We start from the raw sequence: 18775 nt of genomic DNA, 5'->3' as shown, positions 1-18775 counted from the left end.
GAATTCTGTGCACTCCAAGATCTTCTTTGTTTGTGTTCCAACGAAAACACCAGCTTTGACCTTTGCCTCAGACAGCTTAGGGAAAAAGTCTTGAAGGAACTTGAAGGCTGCAGACTCCTTATCAAGAACTGTGACATATTGTTTCATAAGACCCAATTTTATGTGCAATGGTGGGAACAATACCTTCTGGAGGTTCACTAGTGGCTCACTCTTGACATTGTGCCTCCTCACAGAGAACTTGATCCATTGTGGCCAGTGCTTCCAGTTGTAGTATGCTGCAGTGTCCCTGCTGTCCCAAGGGCAAAGATAACAGGGAAACTTGGTAAAGCCTTCTTGGAAGCCCATCAGAAATGCCACCATTTTGAAATCTCCAACAATGTCCCAGTGAGTGGTGAGCCCCTGTATATACATTACTATGAAAGTTCTAGAAAATTCTCATAAATTCTATAACATTCTTGAAAATTCTTGTAAGTTAGAAAAAATTCCCTATCAGTTACTCAGTACTGAATCTACCTGGAATGTTCTGGAAAATGGGTAAATTTGAAAATTTCATTACCCAGGTCACAAAAGCAAAGTTTGAAGAGAAAAATAGGTCTTTTCCATTTACTTTAGGCATAAGTAATTGGGAAATAACACTTTCTGCCCAGGAACAAGAAAAAGTAAAAATTTTGTTGAATAGTATTATTGTTGTATTTGTATTTATATTTTCACTTGTCTAAGGTATACATAATGTTATAATGACCCTATTCAGCACTGTTTCTGTTAGCACTCCATGTTCTAGGAACATATCCTGAATGCTAACCAGGGAATTACTGCATATTTACTATAGTGACTGGCTTACACCTTTCTATGAATTTATATTAGTTAAAATGTGAAAAGGAAGCTTTCTACATATATTTGAACTAAATAAGGATATAAATTAATATAGTATACAACACTTTATAGTTGGAAAATGGGTTCAAGTATAGTGTAATTCCAAGATGCATCAATGAATATTTTCAATAGTATATAGATACAAAATATTTGCAACTCATACTAATTTGTACAAATAAGTGTTTCATATCTTGAAAAGCCCCAATCCTACTCTCCATCCAGGAGTGGACACAATCATAAGGCCAGAGTAACAGAAGTTTCTAGCCACTGCTTTTACTCAAGTAAAAGGATTAGCACATGTTTATGAGCTTTTCATGTCTGATTAACAAAAAAGTATCATAACTTTGTGAAAAACCCCTGCATAAAACATTTGAAATGTTTACCTGAATATATGTCACCAAAGATATTCTATGCCATGTTAGGGTGAGATTAGTAGTTACTTCAGCTGCAACACTTTTATAGAACACAATATAATAACATGCAGAAATAACAATGTTGATTTATTTAGTATGAGACAATCTTTGTAAAATTTTTCATGTTAATTGGGCACATTTTAAACTTCCAATAATTGACACCTGGCATGAATTAGGTTTATGAACTTCAGAATCAATTTTGGCAAATCTACTTACAGTTTCTGAATAGCCTTGCTTTGAGAAAGTCTCTAGCAAATTAATAGTTTCTTCATAAAAAAATTTTTAAGTTTGTTCAGGAGACTTCTCCATAAGGTTAAGATATGAAATGTGTATGAAGCAGAAGTTATCTTCTGGTTATTTATGAGCACAAACAAAGTTGCTAATTTGCTAGTTCTGTTTTATAATATTTGAGACTAAGCATCATGACAGCAATTAAAAAAATGCAACTTCTTTGTTATAACTGGAACCAAAACTATATTCTATCTTAGTAATAATTTGCGAGTTGAAGAGAAACTAGTTATGCATACCTTAATAACCAAGAATGAAAATTAACAAATCATAATTGCAATTTTACAAGCTTTTAAAGATATGTATAGTAATCAACTATGACAATAACTTAACAAAAAAAAAATATTTTTATCTCTAAAAATAGTTTTTGTTTTGCCCAAGTCTATAGAATGAGCTATCTGTCCTGTGTCCATTGAAGAGAGTAGAACTCTAGATTTAAGTGCTGTGAGTGTGTATACTTCCCACTGTCCCAGCATGAAACAATAAGATACATATGTGTTATTAATAACACTAATAATTTCACTATATGCTAATAAAGTCACATCTTCAAGTTTAAGTTTGGGAATGGTTAATACAATGATTTAAATCTTTATACTATTATGACACACTTACCATTTTGAATACTTTTAAATGGTTGTTGTTTATTGTTTCCATTCTAAATAAAATAAAAAAATCAAAATAACTTTAGTTTGGGTGCTACTTAAAAGCATTTAAAAATACTTTAAAATATTTTTAAAATTCATGTTTTCACTGCTTCATGTGTTCTAAAAACATAATTAATTTCTAAGAAATGTGGAAAAACAGAGATAATGTGCTTTAAACTTCGCTACACATAATTTCTGTTTGTATAAACAACTAAGTATATAGTCAAAACATAACAGAATTTTTTTTTTTTACCTCAACACTGAGATTCTTGCTGTTGTCCGTCTTTCCACTGTGTATATTATTATTTCCTGGAATGCTGATTTGAACTCCACCTGAAACACATATGTGCATAGCATATTGAATTACTGCTAGGTTGTTACTTTCCATAAAAATAAAAATTGGCCAAACAAAGTTTTATACTAAAATGAAAAAAACTTTATCAGCTTCCCTTCATAAATATCTTCATTACTTTGCAAAAACATACAAGGGATGCATTACGTGGTATTAATAATCTAACAGTTCTTGATTGTTAATGGTGTATGTTAAAAATTTCTAAGATTTACTGCTGCAAAAAACTCATTTGGCATTCTGGCAATGTTAAAATAACAATAGTGTGACAATTAACCTTTTCTTTTAGGAACTTTACACAAGTTAAAGAGAAGGAAAAACAAGTCTTGCAGTAAGATTCAGGTGCAAAAAAATTAGACCAATGCAAGTGTGGGAAATAAATTTATTAGTTGATGATGATAGGATCAATATTAAAATGACACTTTGTGGCTATTTTTCAATTTGTCAGTGTGGTGACACTAGCTATTTTTTGTATTTAAGACAAACCTACTAAATGTATCTGCCACCAACATTTATACTGGCCAGAAACAAAAAAAAACAAAACAGCCTGTCAACAACATCCTATCATCCTCGCTAACAACTCACTGACACGTTTATAACACATGTACAGTTTAATGTTGGAGAATACTTTGTGATACTGCTTTGGTTAATATTTGATTTGCCAACTCTGAAATCCAGAGCCCTACGACAGAGACAGCCAGTGCACAGTTGTTGCTTTTGTGACTCAGAATTGTGTATTTATCACTTACCTATGTAATAGGCACTAACCACTTGTAATGCTTAAAACTGTAAGGGGTTATTTCAAATATATCTTATAATGCCTTAGCTATACAATACCTTTCTAAGACTTACACCTGTGGCTTTAAGTGGGTATTCACAACATTTGGGAAGTACAATGATTTCTTCCACTCATAGAAAAATTTTACCAAAAAAAAGGTTTGAGGGTTTTGTTACATGGTACTCATTTGTTGAAGCACTGTAGATCTGAACTAGAGATATGTTTGTCTAAATATAAATGAAACAAAAACTGCTGTGGAAATGTTTCACGTAAATGCCAAATTTCTAAGGCTATCCCATCCATACTTTCAATACATTCTTGTTAGTTAAATCTACAGATATAAATTGATATATACTACAGAAGAAATGAAAATAATGCATGTTTAAAGAGAATTATAATTCTAACTATACAAGTTCTTGGTAATTTGTAATTCTGATAATAAAATTTATATTATGTCAAATGTAAATGCTCTCTTATACTTGCAAATTTGCAAGCTTGAGTAACATAAAGAATTCTTTGCTAAATTTATTGGGTGTATCTAAGTTACATATGTATAATCTGTTTCCAGGACAAAAAAAAAACGTTTAAAATTATGAAGCTTTGTCACAAAAATAACAACAACAAATACTAATATAAAATAAATACCAATCTGAAGCAGGGAGAAAGTGAAAATATTTGCATTGTGTTTTGAGATGTCTTTTATTCACATAATGATCCTATATTTAAAAATAAATTTCAAAAAATATGTAGCACTGATGCTCCTAATTTATTCTTGTGAATTACTCAGTTATCAAGCTGTTTAAAATACAAAAAGCAAATATGAAACCCAGTTTATTATTTAAGTTACTCCTTGTCACCGAGTTGTGCTGATTTCAGGTAATTCTTCAATTTGTTAGTAACCCTGGACAAAGGAAAAATCAAAACAATAAGACAAGGCTTCATATAGTTGTGAAGTGTATATATACATATGGTGTTTTGAAATGTCTTTTACTCACATAGTGATCCTACATATTTCAGTTTGCATTTTTTCCAAAAACCAGTAAAATTCAATGGCATATTTCAATGTTTAATATATTTAAATATTTGTGAGAAGACAAATTCTTATAGACTGAAAAACAGGAATGAAAGAAACTTTTTCTCTTAACTGTTTATGTCAATCCTTTTATACAAATATATTAACCAAACCATAGCTACATTCAAATTTCAGTTATATAATGTTTTACATGTATTAATTATTTCTTTACTTTACTTCTGTTTATATTCTATATGTTAGTTTGTCATTTGAATATATACATTGGAAACCTTGAATATTCATGCTAATAATGCTTCTACAAAAAGCAAATTTATATCTAGTCTATAAAGATTTTGTGTTGAAAATGGGAATATTTGACTTATATTTTTTTGATAGATTCAAACTGGTCCAGCAGATTTTATCTAAAACTTTTAAACATGAATTTGTTTGCAAAGAACATCACCCATAACTGATTGAGAGATTGAGCAGTTGTTCAATAACATTCTATTAGCTATATGTATTCATTTGAAATTTTTTGTGTAACACACAATGTGAGTATCAATTTGAAACAGACTTATATACTTTAATAATGAAAACAAAGAGGCTATAAGATTTTTTTTGTTTGTAATTTATTTCAAATAACTAGCTTCACCAACCATAACTCAAACAAAAATCAACTGTTTCCAAATTCCACACTATCTTTCATAATTTTTTCCATTAACTGGTATGGATAACACCCCTGAACTGTTGATGTTAATTCTTGACAATCTCATGTAAATGCTTACTGTAAGTCACAAAATCTCGAGAATGCATTGTGTCATTAGTGAAACATGTTAGAGAAATACTGATACTTCTTTAACATAAATATTGTCATGTTGTGCAACTGACAGTTGAAAGTGCTGCAAAATTATAGTGATATTCTATTCAAATATCTTGAATTAAGTGCAATTAGTGCATGCCTTATTAAATCCATACATTTTAAAGTAGTGACACTGTGATGTCAGAACATTATCAACACAATTATGGATATTTTAAACTTGTAGCTTTAAATGCAGGCACAAGTGGTCATATGCTGGCATACTTGAGTCCAATACTTCTCAGCTGTTTCAGAGTTTAAATATGTTTCATGTGGTATTAAATGATAAATTAGCAAGCCTATAAAGGTATGTGAAAGGTTTAACAATGAAAATCCAAATATTTACTTAGATAACAATGTAGATAATATTACAAACATCAGTAAGTCCAGGATTATGCATCACATGACAAGATTTTTTATCTTCAGTTAATTTCAGTTAATAAAAAAGAAATTGTTCTAACATCAATAAAATTATATTTTACTTAAATGTTTAAATTCTGTTCTCCAATGAAATTTTTTTCTATTGATAAACAGATGTCCTGTTGCAAGAACAAGCATAGAAATTTATGTTAATCACAAATAAGACACTGTTTTGTTTAATTCATGTCACAGGTTTGACAGAAAGTAGAATAATTCTACTATATGTGAAATTCCTCAAGGAACTGAAAACTTTTTTTTTTATCAGTTTAAACAACTTTTCAAAATCACATTAAAACAATATCTTTCAAAATTAACTCAAAGGAGCAATATATATCAAAGAAACAAACTTTTAAGAAACATAAACATTATTTTGGCAATGTGAAACCTAAACTTACTCTTCATAATTAATGTCAAGAGAATTGTTAATAAAAATCAAATAAAAGAAATGTTTATAGCAACACAAATAACCATACACTTGCTCTACCCCCAAAAACAGAATAAATAATCTAAATTCCAAGATGCATTAATGTATGTTAGTTATATATGTTTATACATTCAAAAATAAACTACAGACACTAATAACACTACTACTGGTTATAGCACCTATATAATGGTAATCCTATTCACCAGTATCATCACCACAAAATGATTAAAATAATTGTAACAGAAAATACAAATTACATGTGCATGGAAGTATAAAAGTACCATCTCAGCATCACAAGACTTAGATTAACAGAGTTTCAAATTTAAGTACCATCTCAGTATCATGAAACATAGATTAGCACTGTTTTAAATTTAAGGCACTTATTTCTACTTTGCACAGTGGTATACTTACAACAGACTTCCATATGAGATTTACACCCACTATCCTAATGTTCTTAATAGGATAAGTTATGAATAAATTTTAGCTATAGGAGCAAAACAGGATAAAGCTGTAATGAATATTTTCCAGTAAATCTCTTGCTTTTTCTCTATGTTATGAAGATGTACCAAACTAATAACAAAAAAATATATATACCTGGGTTAAGTGAAATTACCCAACAAAATCTTTTAAAGTTGTACAAAAAGTTAATTCTGAAACAAAAACATAAAACTTAAAAATAAAATATTTAACCAAAATGGTTAAGTCAAATAAACTGTGATCATATTTGCATGAGAACATTGTAGTATTGTAGAGAGAGCAAAACCTGAAGATTTGATCATAGATTCAGTCCAATTTAGAGGAAGTATACAAACATTGATGAGAAAAATAATACATTGATAAGATAGCATTCATTTCATTATACTTTAAGAATAAATCTTCTATAATGTTCTTCAAATGTTAACTTTTTTATTCTTTTGTTTTATTTACCTTATTCATAAAACGTAATAAAACCAAGGTACACATATGGCTCAAAACATATTTATTTGGAATAAATAATATTTACTCATACCCTATTTTAAAAAAAAAGAGAAGAAAAGTCACTTTGCTAATGACATACAACACAAGCAGAATTCCCCTAATTCATATGGAAAACCATACACAATACGACAAGTTTTCCAACAATGATCATGCTAAAATGCATCAAACTATGCAATACTGAGGTTCCAATAGTGGATGCACAATTAGGAATGTGAATAATTAACAATCTTTCATATTAAATGAAATTACTTTCATTATTTTTGTCATTTGCCTTGTACCCATTTACAGACTGTCTTTTCTCGTCTTCTACCATGCGTGGCTGAATGTCAGGATCTTCAACATGCTCCACAGGCAAGTTTTTCTCTTTTACTTTATTGTTGAAGAAAGGATAAAGATTTCCTGGATTTTTATCCACTCTATCTGTGATTTCAGTCTTTTTATTGGTTTGGTCTTCATTCTGCTTTTTCAAAGCTAAGAAGCATATTTAAAAGAAAATGTAATGAAATTTACTTTTTACAGTAATGTCTCTCATATACTGGGCAATAAACAGATATTTGTGTGCAAATGGATGAGCGTTCTACAAATATATATGCATAGAGATCAACCTGAGATGGTTAGTCAGTGTAGTAACCTATAAATAATTCAAATATTAACTTTTTTTTAAACACCAAGAAATGCATTTCAGATAGATAGATACCTTTCTGCACCACTAAGAACTATTATGTCTCATGCAACTGCAGTGGAATTTCCTGAGTATCCCACAAATCTTAAACAAGCTTCCACCCCTAAATGTGCCTAGCATTTGACTTAACTGTCACAATGATGTAGCCCTCCACCAAAAGGAAGGCAACACAGTTTTCATGCATGGTAATTCTTTGAGCATTCCCATGTGATTAAAGGTTGGAGTGACTGAGCCACCACAACAGAAGGTAAGAGATTCAAGGGCAGATAATGGAATGGATATGTCTCAGATCCCACTAAAAGGAATACATATGCATATAAGAAAGAGGAATCATAGTTCCTAGGAAAGCAAAAGTCTTGTTGAAATGGGAAAGAAACATGCCTTGGATACCAAAATCTTCAAGGGATGAATACATGACATAGTAGGTTAAATCAATCCTCTACAGGAGTTGAGGAAATTTCCCAAATAAATAAAAAACTGAGTGGGAATTAAAACAGTCTTGGAAAGTGGGACCAATCAGCCTAGGCAAAAGAACTCCTGAAAGGGAGTGGAGAGGTGGCTGTCACAATTTCAAAAATGTAATAATGAAAAGCAGAGGTCAGAAAACATATGCATGACCCTTTTGAAAATGTAAGGTAGCAGAGACAAATTAACTAGAAGGGGATGGAACCAGAAGAAATGACTATCAAAGATTAAACAGAGAAATTATGGAACATAGGACAAATGAAATGTTACGGAAGGGATTCAAAACAATTATCTTGGTTAACTTTATGACTATGACCTATTTACATTGTATGTAGATATGCAACTCTCACGAAAATTCTTTATAAAAAATGAAACTTGTTGATTAAATAGCTTAAATTTGTCTTGCATGATCCTAAGCTTGTTTTAATTGCTGTTTTGAATCTTTCCTTTTAAAATAAATAAAATTTAGATAATATAAACTTTTAAGTTAAAACATACTTAATAATAGTAATTTCATTAAAATATATTTAATTTGGTTTAATTAATTTTTAATTTAAATCACAAACACTTACACATGTAAACATGTAAAAATGGCAACTTTGACATAGGGTTAAACACAGTTTAAGATATAAGGACCAATGCCTATTAAGAAAATAATCTTTCTAGAATTACAAAACAAAAAAGGTGAATCTGAGACAGGTTAATAAGTGGTGTAATGCAGTTACTTTTATATATTTATTTTAATATCTGCCTTTGTTTCAGTTTGATACATGTGACATATATTGTTGGATGTGTATTTATTTAACAAGTCCTGCTTCTTCTTTAAATTTGTAGAAGATTCCCAAGAGTAAGAATAAGCAATATGTGTTTTACTAAAACACTAACGTATCTTCAAATATTGTTGAACATGCCTAATGCGAATAAAAACTAGCTACTACAAGACACAAAGACAGATATAAAGAATATTACTGGTTAGTTATAGTCAGTATACTATAAGCCTCGAAAGCTATAATTGTGATAAATGCTTATTAATCAGAAACATAAAGATATTTCACTAAGAATGTTTATAGCTTTTAAATATTACAAACCATTCAACTTCAGTGAATTAACTTCTAAATTAAAATTAAAGTGTTTGGCTACTTAAGATCATAATACACAATGTACATAACATAATAAGTCAGAGACATGTCTGAGATAAATTATAATATGTAACACAGGGTACCAAACCCTTGACTTTATGGAGATGACAAAAAGTATATTATCCCTGAGTGGAGTGACAAACAGTCTCTAGAACTTCCACAGCTAACAAAGAGAAAATCATGACCTGACAATAAAAAAGATGCATTGGAAAAGAAAGATAATGATGACAATGAAAAGGTAAAGAAGGAAGTACCAATGATAAAAATTGTTCAAAATCTCAAGGTCACTGGAAGAAGAAGAAGGTAAAGAAGTAGGATAGGGACAGACAAATAACTGGAAATCTGTAAAGAAGGAAGTACCACTGATAAAAATTGTTCACAAACTCAAGGTCACTAGAAGAAGAAGAAGGTAAAGAAGTAGGATAGAGACAGACAAATAACTGGAAATCTGTAAAGAAGGAAGTACCACTGATAAAAATTGTTCACAATCTCAAGGTCACTAGAAGAAGAAGAAGATAAAGAAGTAGGATAGAGACAGACAAATAACTGGAAATCTGTAAAGAAGGAAGTACCAATGATAAAAATTGTTCACAAACTCAAGGTCACTAGAAGAAGAAGAAGGTAAAGAAGTAGGATAGAGACAGACAAATAACTGGAAATCTGTAAAGAAGGAAGTACCACTGATAAAAATTGTTCACAATCTCAAGGTCACTAGAAGAAAAAGAAGGTAAAGAAGTAGGATAGAGACAGACAAATAACTGGAAATCTGTAAAGAAGGAAGTACCAATGATAAAAATTGTTCACAATCTCAAGGTTGCTAGAAGAAGAAGAAGATAAAGAAGTAGGATAGAGACAGACAAATAACTGGAAATCTGTAAAGAAGGAAGTACCACTGATAAAAATTGTTCACAAACTCAAGGTCACTAGAAGAAGAAGAAGGTAAAGAAGTAGGATAGAGACAGACAAATAACTGGAAATCTGTAAAGAAGGAAGTACCACTGATAAAAATTGTTCACAAACTCAAGGTCACTAGAAGAAGAAGAAGGTAAAGAAGTAGGATAGAGACAGACAAATAACTGGAAATCTGTAAAGAAGGAAGTACCACTGATAAAAATTGTTCACAATCTCAAGGTTGCTAGAAGAAGAAGAAGATAAAGAAGTAGGATAGAGACAGACAAATAACTGGAGACCAAGACAGTGAAGGAAAAAAAGACCACTTAAAGCAAAAATAAAATATATGAAACTGAGGATCAAGAAATATTAAACAGCCATGACTCAAAACCATAGCAAATGAACTACAAAATTGAGCAGGATAAAAAAGATGAAGGACAGGGGAACCACATGAAGTAAAACAACCAAAAAGGCATTATGATATACAGGTGAAAAAAAGATAGTATTTCACATATCTGATTCATGAATGCAAGCAAACAGAAAAGGAAGAAGTACCTTTTCTTCATCATAGAGAGAAGAGCAAGAAACAACAGCTGGAGGTGGAAGAGCTGACCAAAGTCATCCATAGACAATACAGGTTACACAGAAACTAAAGAAACAAAGTGATAGGGATTGAACTGGAAAAGGAATAGGCAAAAGGAACCAATTACATGATGCATTCAGTTACTTGATTGATGCATCATAATTCATCAATGCTGAATGAGAAGTTATACATGATATCAAAAGTACCTTGCTAGGAGCAGAATTGAAGACCTATCTCACACAAGGGTGTTCTGTACTAAAAAAGCTAACAGGATAACAAATGAATGTCAGGTTCATAAATGGATAAAGTGCTTCCAGTCACCACTGAGATAATTAGAGAAAATGGCTGAAAAGAATGTATATAAAAATATATATATTACTTAAGAAAGTGCTAATCTTTTGGGTTTTATGTATATTTTGTATCTATAGTTACATGTTTTTAAAAAGTAACTGAAATGTAAAAATTAGAAAATTAGTAAGTTAGTGAAGAAACTTAAATGGAAACAACAATTACATGAAAATATTATTGTGACTTATCTTGAAACAATGCACACAGTAAGCTGTCTCACAAAGTAATGCAGTATTTTGTTTAACCTAAGTTATTGCTAAGTGATTCACTGCATTGATCTACATTTCAACACATTGTTTTTTTCTGTAGTTACTTATCCATTATTGCATTAATTTTATGAATTAATAAAAAATGAAAGCAACTGTGTAAAGGTCAAGAGGTGAAATTTAACAAATGTACACTAAGCACATCCAGAGTTGTAGTGTGTGATTTCATGGTTACATAGGCATTCCAACTGACAAAGTCCACCTCTGTGCAGTTAAATCGGGAGTTAACTATCATTAAGTAAACAGAACATGTAGTCTAATACCTGCCATTAATGAAAATCCTTATATATCATAGAGATAAACTGTGCTTGCACTTCGACTTTAATATTACTGGAAAACTGTGATATTTGAAACTTATTTAAGGCATTTCAAGAAACTGCACAATACCTAACTGAAAACTTTTATTAATTACAACACTAAATATAATTTACCATAAGTATTATGGGTTTGTTCATTATTGAAAGTAGGCATAGTCAAACAAGGTTCTACAGTCAAGCTACTAATATACAATTTGCAGAAGGTTTAGTTGAACTATATGCATTAAAGATAACATAATATTTAGGGACAACAAGGAACCTGTTAGACCATCTTGCTGTCCCATCCTCTAAGCCAATCTAAAACTATTAAATCAAATTTAATTTAAAAAAACATTCAAAGCTAGTCCTTATCATTTATATAGCTATAAAACCTGCTCTTAAACTCACTGCTTCGACAACATCCAAAGGCAACCCATTTCAAACTTCAACCACCCTGTTAGAAAAATAAAACTTTCTCAGCTAAACACGATTTCTATTTTACCAAAATCTATACTTGTGTATCCAGTCCTACTGTCCTTACTGTTAAGTATGGAAAGAGATAATGCACCAATACTAATACCAAAACCAATCCCCTTAATAATTTAGATATCTCATTCATATCCCCTCTAAATCTCCTTTTTAAATGAAAATAATTTCAGAGCTATTACATTTTCTTCATATGACAACTTCTAAATACCATTCTAATAACCTTTCTTGAAACCTTTTCCAACAATTTGTTGTCTTTCTTAAGGGAAGGAGGCCAAAACTGAACACAGTACCTCAAAAGTAGCATGAGCAATGACCAATAGAATGAAAGTATAATATCTATAAACTTATATTCAATATATCTTTAGATACAACCTAAAATCAAATTTGCCCTCATACCTGTAACAGCAAACTGCTTGGATGGCTTAAGAGACTAAATAACCACTATACCAATATCTCTATCTTTCATAGTACTGGTCAAGGTTATTCCAATCCATATTATAATTAAATTATGACAACCCACAGGCATTATCTAACATTTATTATAATTAAAATCCACTCAACTCAATAAATGATCTAAATTATTTTGTAAAGCAGCAGCAACTTCTTCAGACCTGGAAATTTATGTAATTTAGTAACCATTCTTCAGCTATGTTATTGTTGTAAATAAAAAAGAACTAAGTTCTTACAACTGAGCTCTAAGATACTCCCCATGCAACATTAATCCAGTTTTACTGAACACCATTTACAACAACTCCCTGCTTTCTTCCATCTACCCACTCTTCTATCCAAGTAGCTACAGAGAGAATTTTTTGTACAAATCTATTATATGGCATATTGTCAAATGCTTTCTCAAAATCTAGATACACTAAATCTATGCCCTTCCTCTCATCAACTTGGCAGAATGTTAGATTTGTAAGGCAACATGTTTTCTTTAGTGAAACCATATTGACCATCCAATGAAATGTTAAACTTTGTTTAATATCATTGCAAATTATCTTTTATCATATTTTCAAAATCTTTTCCCATAAGTGATGTAACAATCTATGCATGTCTCTCTTCATATCTCAACCATACAAACAAATGTGAGAGCCCCAAGAAGTATTAAAAAAAAGGACAGAAAAGTAACTCTAAACCTCAAAAAAACAAAAACAAAACAGAAAGCAAATTACCAGTTCTCATACTTATGAAGATGGAGGCATTCATCTAGACTCTGCTATGCTATGTACTTACTCAACCTCAACTGTATAAATGATGTTTCACATTCAATCCTAATAGAAGAAGAACCTCACAGTAGATCAAAATCAGGAACTATTACACATGGTGAATAGAGTAAGATGATTGAGTAAAACATAAACAACCCCTCCCATAACTAAACAGAGTGCTGTACTGCAAGCAACAAAAATGATGATGAGGAAGTAAGCAAACAACGTCTGCCAGATAAACTTCCAAATGAACCAAAGGAGTCAATAAACCTCAAAAAAACAAAAACAAAACAGAAAGCAAATTACCAGTTCTCATACTTATGAAGATGGAGGTATTCATCTAGACTCTGCTATGCTATGTACTTACTCAACCTCAACTGTATAAATGATGTTTCACATTCAATCCTAATAGGAGAAGAACCTCACAGTAGATCAAAATCAGGAACTATTACACATGGTGAATAGAGTAAGATGATTGAGTAAAACATAAACAACCCCTCCCATAACTAAACAGAGTGCTGTACTGCAAGCAACAAAAATGATGATGAGGAAGTAAGCAAACAACGTCTGCCAGATAAACTTCCAAATGAACCAAAGGAGTCAATAAGCACAACCTTATGAACCTACACTTGTGGAGCTATATATAAGCCTCAACTCAACTGTAAGAACAGGTAATCATCCTGTACCTGGTAATATGAGCAGAATGTCAACTGCATGCACAACTATACAAACAGGACATTGTATGTCCTGCAACTGATATTAGGAAGCAGACAAAGTACCCTAAGCACAACCACAGGAGCAGAGAAATGAAACATCCTAAACTGTAATTACTAAGAAGGGGACACTTATCAGTCTCAACTGTATGAACAGGGTGCTAGCTACTTGACACCAGTATTACAAGTAGAATCCAATGTTGGTTGGTCCATTTTCCACCACCAACAGCATCTGGGATTAAAATTCCAAATGGTAGAAGTTATTAGGCTTCCAAGTTGTGCTCTCTTCTCAACTGAGTGAGGAGATATGAACATCATGATGTGTGTTCTGCATTTCTGAGAAAACTTACAAGGTCCACTACCCCAGTGGTTAGGAAGTGGTAAATGGCAAGGACTCCAAAATTTCACCTGAGGAAGTAATTGGTAAAAAGGTACTGGGAAGTCTGGAAGAATGTCACACCTGAAATAAGTGATCCGATCAAAAAACCCTACTTTGAAAAGCAGACCACTCTTGATATATTTGATCAAAAAAGCAGTGGGGATGGACAGCAATTGCCTTCTGTTTTATACATGATAGTCCACAAGTGTTGGTCTACTAAGTACTTATCAGAATTCTACACAGTGGAAAAAGATACACACATATACCATTAGGTAGGCTACTAGAGATCCTGTGCAATACCTCACTTCAACAATGTGTGTTATAACTGTAAAGGTATTCACTGTGGGTTTAAAGGAAAGCATGCTTGACCAGGTGACACTTGCCAAGGAACAGGATACAAATGTAAATTGAAGCAAAAGGATGCCCCTGAAAGAAACAAAACTGAAAAAAGATAATTACCCAAGTTAGATTCGAACCTGCATTTGTAGAATCATCATAGGAGTTAGACAACATCCACCAGTGAAGAACACAGCTAAGCAGTGCAAGTAATAAGTGACAAATGTATGTACCCATCTAGATGCTCTTTTCCAAAAGATAACAAACACAAGTTTTAATATGTCAATTCTCATGAGATAAAATAAACAAGACATCTTTCTGAGGAGAGAGAAATGTAAGCCAACCTAATAAACTGATAAACCCAACACTCAAGTTTGATGGGGGAGAGGTTGCATGACACTGAAGTATTTCAGGAAATAAAACAAACAGGAATCCTAAAAGGAAGCTGTATGAGCCACAAATCACAGCAGGACTTGTACAGGACACAAGAAGCAATCCAGATCTGAATTGGAATAGATTGAAAAATGTAAGAGATGGAAATAGGTGAGAAGGCAGGATTGCCCTCATGAGAAGCTGAGGTTTTGGGAAGGAAGGGTCTGGGTGTGGCAAAGTACGATACTATGTTTAAGGGTATGGAAAACATCTATTGTAAAAAGGTAATATAAAATGTTAGTAAGATGAGTCTTTAAAAATTGTTCCTGTGAAAATGAAGCTGAAGCTTCAGGATTAGACCCCAGATGGGTAACAGTGGATCTAATTCAATCTAACTAAGAATTGCAAGAGTGATGAAATACTAAAACATGTTGGTCAAAAACTCTAGGGCAAATGAGTCATACAAAGTTCCAAACTTAACTGTGATAAATACCACTGAACATGAACCTCCACTTCAGGTGAAGGGGGAAACATAAAATAATCTGAGTTAGAAATGTCACATAAAAAGGAGTGAGAAGCATCATAAGAAACAGGAGAAACACTCAAAATGTAAAGAACCTGCGTAATTAACTGGAAGAGCAGTTGAAGATCAGGAAAAGCTACTTTATGGGAGGATGTATGTACTATATGGGGATTAACTCCACAATTTCTGAATGCAACCTATTCCAAATACCAACCATCCTATTAGAAAAATAACACTGTCTTAGCAGAATATTACTCCTACAATGCAAACATTTATATCTGAATATCATAATCTTACCATTTTCATCATAAAAGATGCATGGTTTTTCCATCTCTATTACCCTACTCTGAACCTTTTCCAAGAGTTAAATGTCCTTTCTAAAGTAAGGAGTCCAAGCTATGAACTATCCAATAACATAACATTATAACCTAATTAGATATGTACGAGGGCTGTTCAAAAAATACGCAGACTGTTTGAATTGCGCGACTCCAGTTGGTTCCAGGGGAATCCGCTTGGTGTTGCTAGGTTCGCACAGATCAGCTGATTATGATGCCATTTCCCGATTGCAGATATCTTCATTTGTGTATTAGCTATTAGGTTTTAAGTGAAGTGCGATTTTTTCGTTTGGCGGATTTCAGAATGAATGACCTGAAGGAGCAACGACTTGCTGTGAAATTTTGTGTTAAACTTGGAAAATCTGTGACTGAAACTTTTGCTATGCTTAACACGGCTTACGGTGATGTTGCTATGAAGCGTACGGCATGTTTCAAGTGGCATGAACGTTTTAAGGATGGTCGACAGTCCATTGAAGATGATGAGCGTCCTGGACGTACTTCCACGTCAACTGATGACCCACATGTCAACAAAATCAACACCCTGGTGCAGGCAAATCGACGTCTGACTGTCAGGGAGCTTGCTGAAGAGTGTGGGATATCAGTTGGATCTTGTTACGAGATTTTGACCGAAAAATTGAAGATGCACTGCGTTGCTGCGAAATTTGTGCCTCAGAACTCGTGAGTTTTTTGGCCAAACACTCGATCACTGTTCTCTCCCCCCCCTACTCACCTGACCTTGCTCCTTGCAATTTTTTCTTGTTCCCCAAACTCAAAAGACCCTTGAAAGGAAGAAGATTTGAGACGATTCCTGAGATTAAGGCAAATGCGACGAAGGAGCTGGAGGACATTACAAAAGAAGCGTACCAGGAATGTTTCAACAAGTGGAAACACCGTTGGGATAAGTGTGTGCGTTGGGGAGGAGAGTACTTTGAAGGGGTCCCAGACCTGTAACTTCTAAATAAAGTACATTTTGTTTTATGACGTCAGTCCGCGTATTTTTTAAACAGACCTCGTATTTATTAATTCTATAGATATGACCTAAAATTCTATTCTCCCCTACCAATAGCAACAGCACATTGCTTGGATAGCTTAAAATACTGAGAACACCTGAACACCAAGATCTTTCTTTTCCATAACTTTGTTAAAGTTATTATTGCTAAAATTATAGTCAAAATTCAAGTTGTGTTATCTCATATGCATTATTTTGCATTTATTATAACTCAAGATTGCCTGCCATTTATCTGCTTGTGGAAAATGAAAATAGAGTAAAATACCAATAATATGGATTATCACTTTGTCTTAAGAGTTCCATTTAGTTTTGAATGAAAATTGAACTAACTATCTGAATTTATTATACGAATTATCATAGTGTCACCACTTAGTCTTGAATGAAAAGTAAAAACATTCCATGTATGGTCTGTAGCTGCAATAGTCTCTTACAATAATCACTAAGGCCCAGAAAAACAAAAACTGGAAATATAAGAAATTCCTCTCCTTTACCCTACCTTTGTGAATTTATTTGCTACAAGGTGAAAAATGTTTCACTTCATTTGAATAGAGAAAAGTAACAGCTGAAATATATACAAGTTATACATTCTTTACATTGCTGACTTGTGTTTTTTACTAATCTATTAATTAATAACAGTATTAATATAGCAAAACATTAACTGTATTTGCTAATCTTTTTAATGCCTATTGAATAATGTTCTTAATTACATTTACCAAAATGAAATGAAAAATTACACAAAATATAAATCTCTAACCTCACTACTAACCTTCAGCTTGTCTTGTCTTAATGTCCTCCCTTTAAAAGCAAGAACAATTATTATTTATACTGCACCATAAAATGAAAAAGTAGAATATTCAACTTCATATTATTTATATACATATATTTTTTTTACATTTCTTATTTTACATCTAAATTTGAAGACTTTAACTATTTATTTCCCTTAATACTATAACTGTAATAGGCACTTTTGCAAGATTTTCTTTTTGGTGGAATCAACATGTTATGCAAACATTAAAGCACCAATATTTAAAAACTATTCACATTCAAACAAGTATTTAATGTACAATTTAGGGTTTTTAGAAAAAACAAGCATGGAACTTTCAAGGGTTTGTTAGGTTAAAATTAATAAGTATATATCAACACTGTATTCTGTTAGACTAAGATTAATATAGTATATATCAACACTATATTCCAGAAGTTTTCAAATAATCTCAACCTGCCAATGCAGTCAGGCAATTTTCTGAGACTCAAGATCAAACAGGAGAGAAATGAGTCACTTATACTTAAACTATCATAGTTTTTGATCAAAAATATTTCAGGATAGTTACATATGAATAGTTTTAAAAAAATATTTATATTTTACCATATCAGCATTTCTTACAGACTTTTTTTTTCTTGTCAGAAGCAAAAAGACAAAGGTCTGATCATTTGAAAATTTTGAACCTATGGATCAATTTTTTAGTTTTGCTTGTTTCTTATCTTCTGAGTTATGGTGCTATAGATTGTACTATTACATGAACTTAATACTTTCATTCACTAATACAAAAGGTTTTAAATTTGCAAGGTAACTCATTTAATATTTTTTTATGAAGTAATAAAAAGGTTAAACATGCATGTGGTAATGATCACAAATGTTTAAAGTTTCAACAACAAAAAAATACACATTTCAACACATGAGTAGATAAGCAAAATGCAGTACCCAGTAGCTCAAA

General features: G+C 31.9%; 1 protein-coding gene across 2 annotated transcripts in view; it reads right to left on the bottom strand.

Moving 5' to 3' along the window:
* Positions 1-18775, bottom strand: part of LOC143249482 (uncharacterized) — a 48609-nt gene that overhangs the window by 12305 nt on the left and 17529 nt on the right. The window contains exons 4-7 of one of the 2 annotated variants that reach the window (XM_076499399.1): positions 17830-17858; positions 7285-7506; positions 2472-2551; positions 2187-2229 (exon numbers count right to left, since the gene is read on the bottom strand). In XM_076499399.1, coding sequence (XP_076355514.1) covers positions 2187-2229; positions 2472-2551; positions 7285-7506; positions 17830-17858 — 374 coding nt within the window. The remainder of the gene's footprint in view (positions 1-2186; positions 2230-2471; positions 2552-7284; positions 7507-17829; positions 17859-18775) is intronic. The other variant, XM_076499400.1, reaches the window with a different exon arrangement.

Source organism: Tachypleus tridentatus, chromosome 4 (assembly GCF_004210375.1).
Source record: "Tachypleus tridentatus isolate NWPU-2018 chromosome 4, ASM421037v1, whole genome shotgun sequence".
In the NCBI taxonomy this organism is placed as follows: domain Eukaryota; kingdom Metazoa; phylum Arthropoda; class Merostomata; order Xiphosura; family Limulidae; genus Tachypleus; species Tachypleus tridentatus.
The sequence above is the reverse complement of the archived record's forward strand: the minus strand, read 5'-3'. Positions and strand labels throughout refer to the sequence as shown.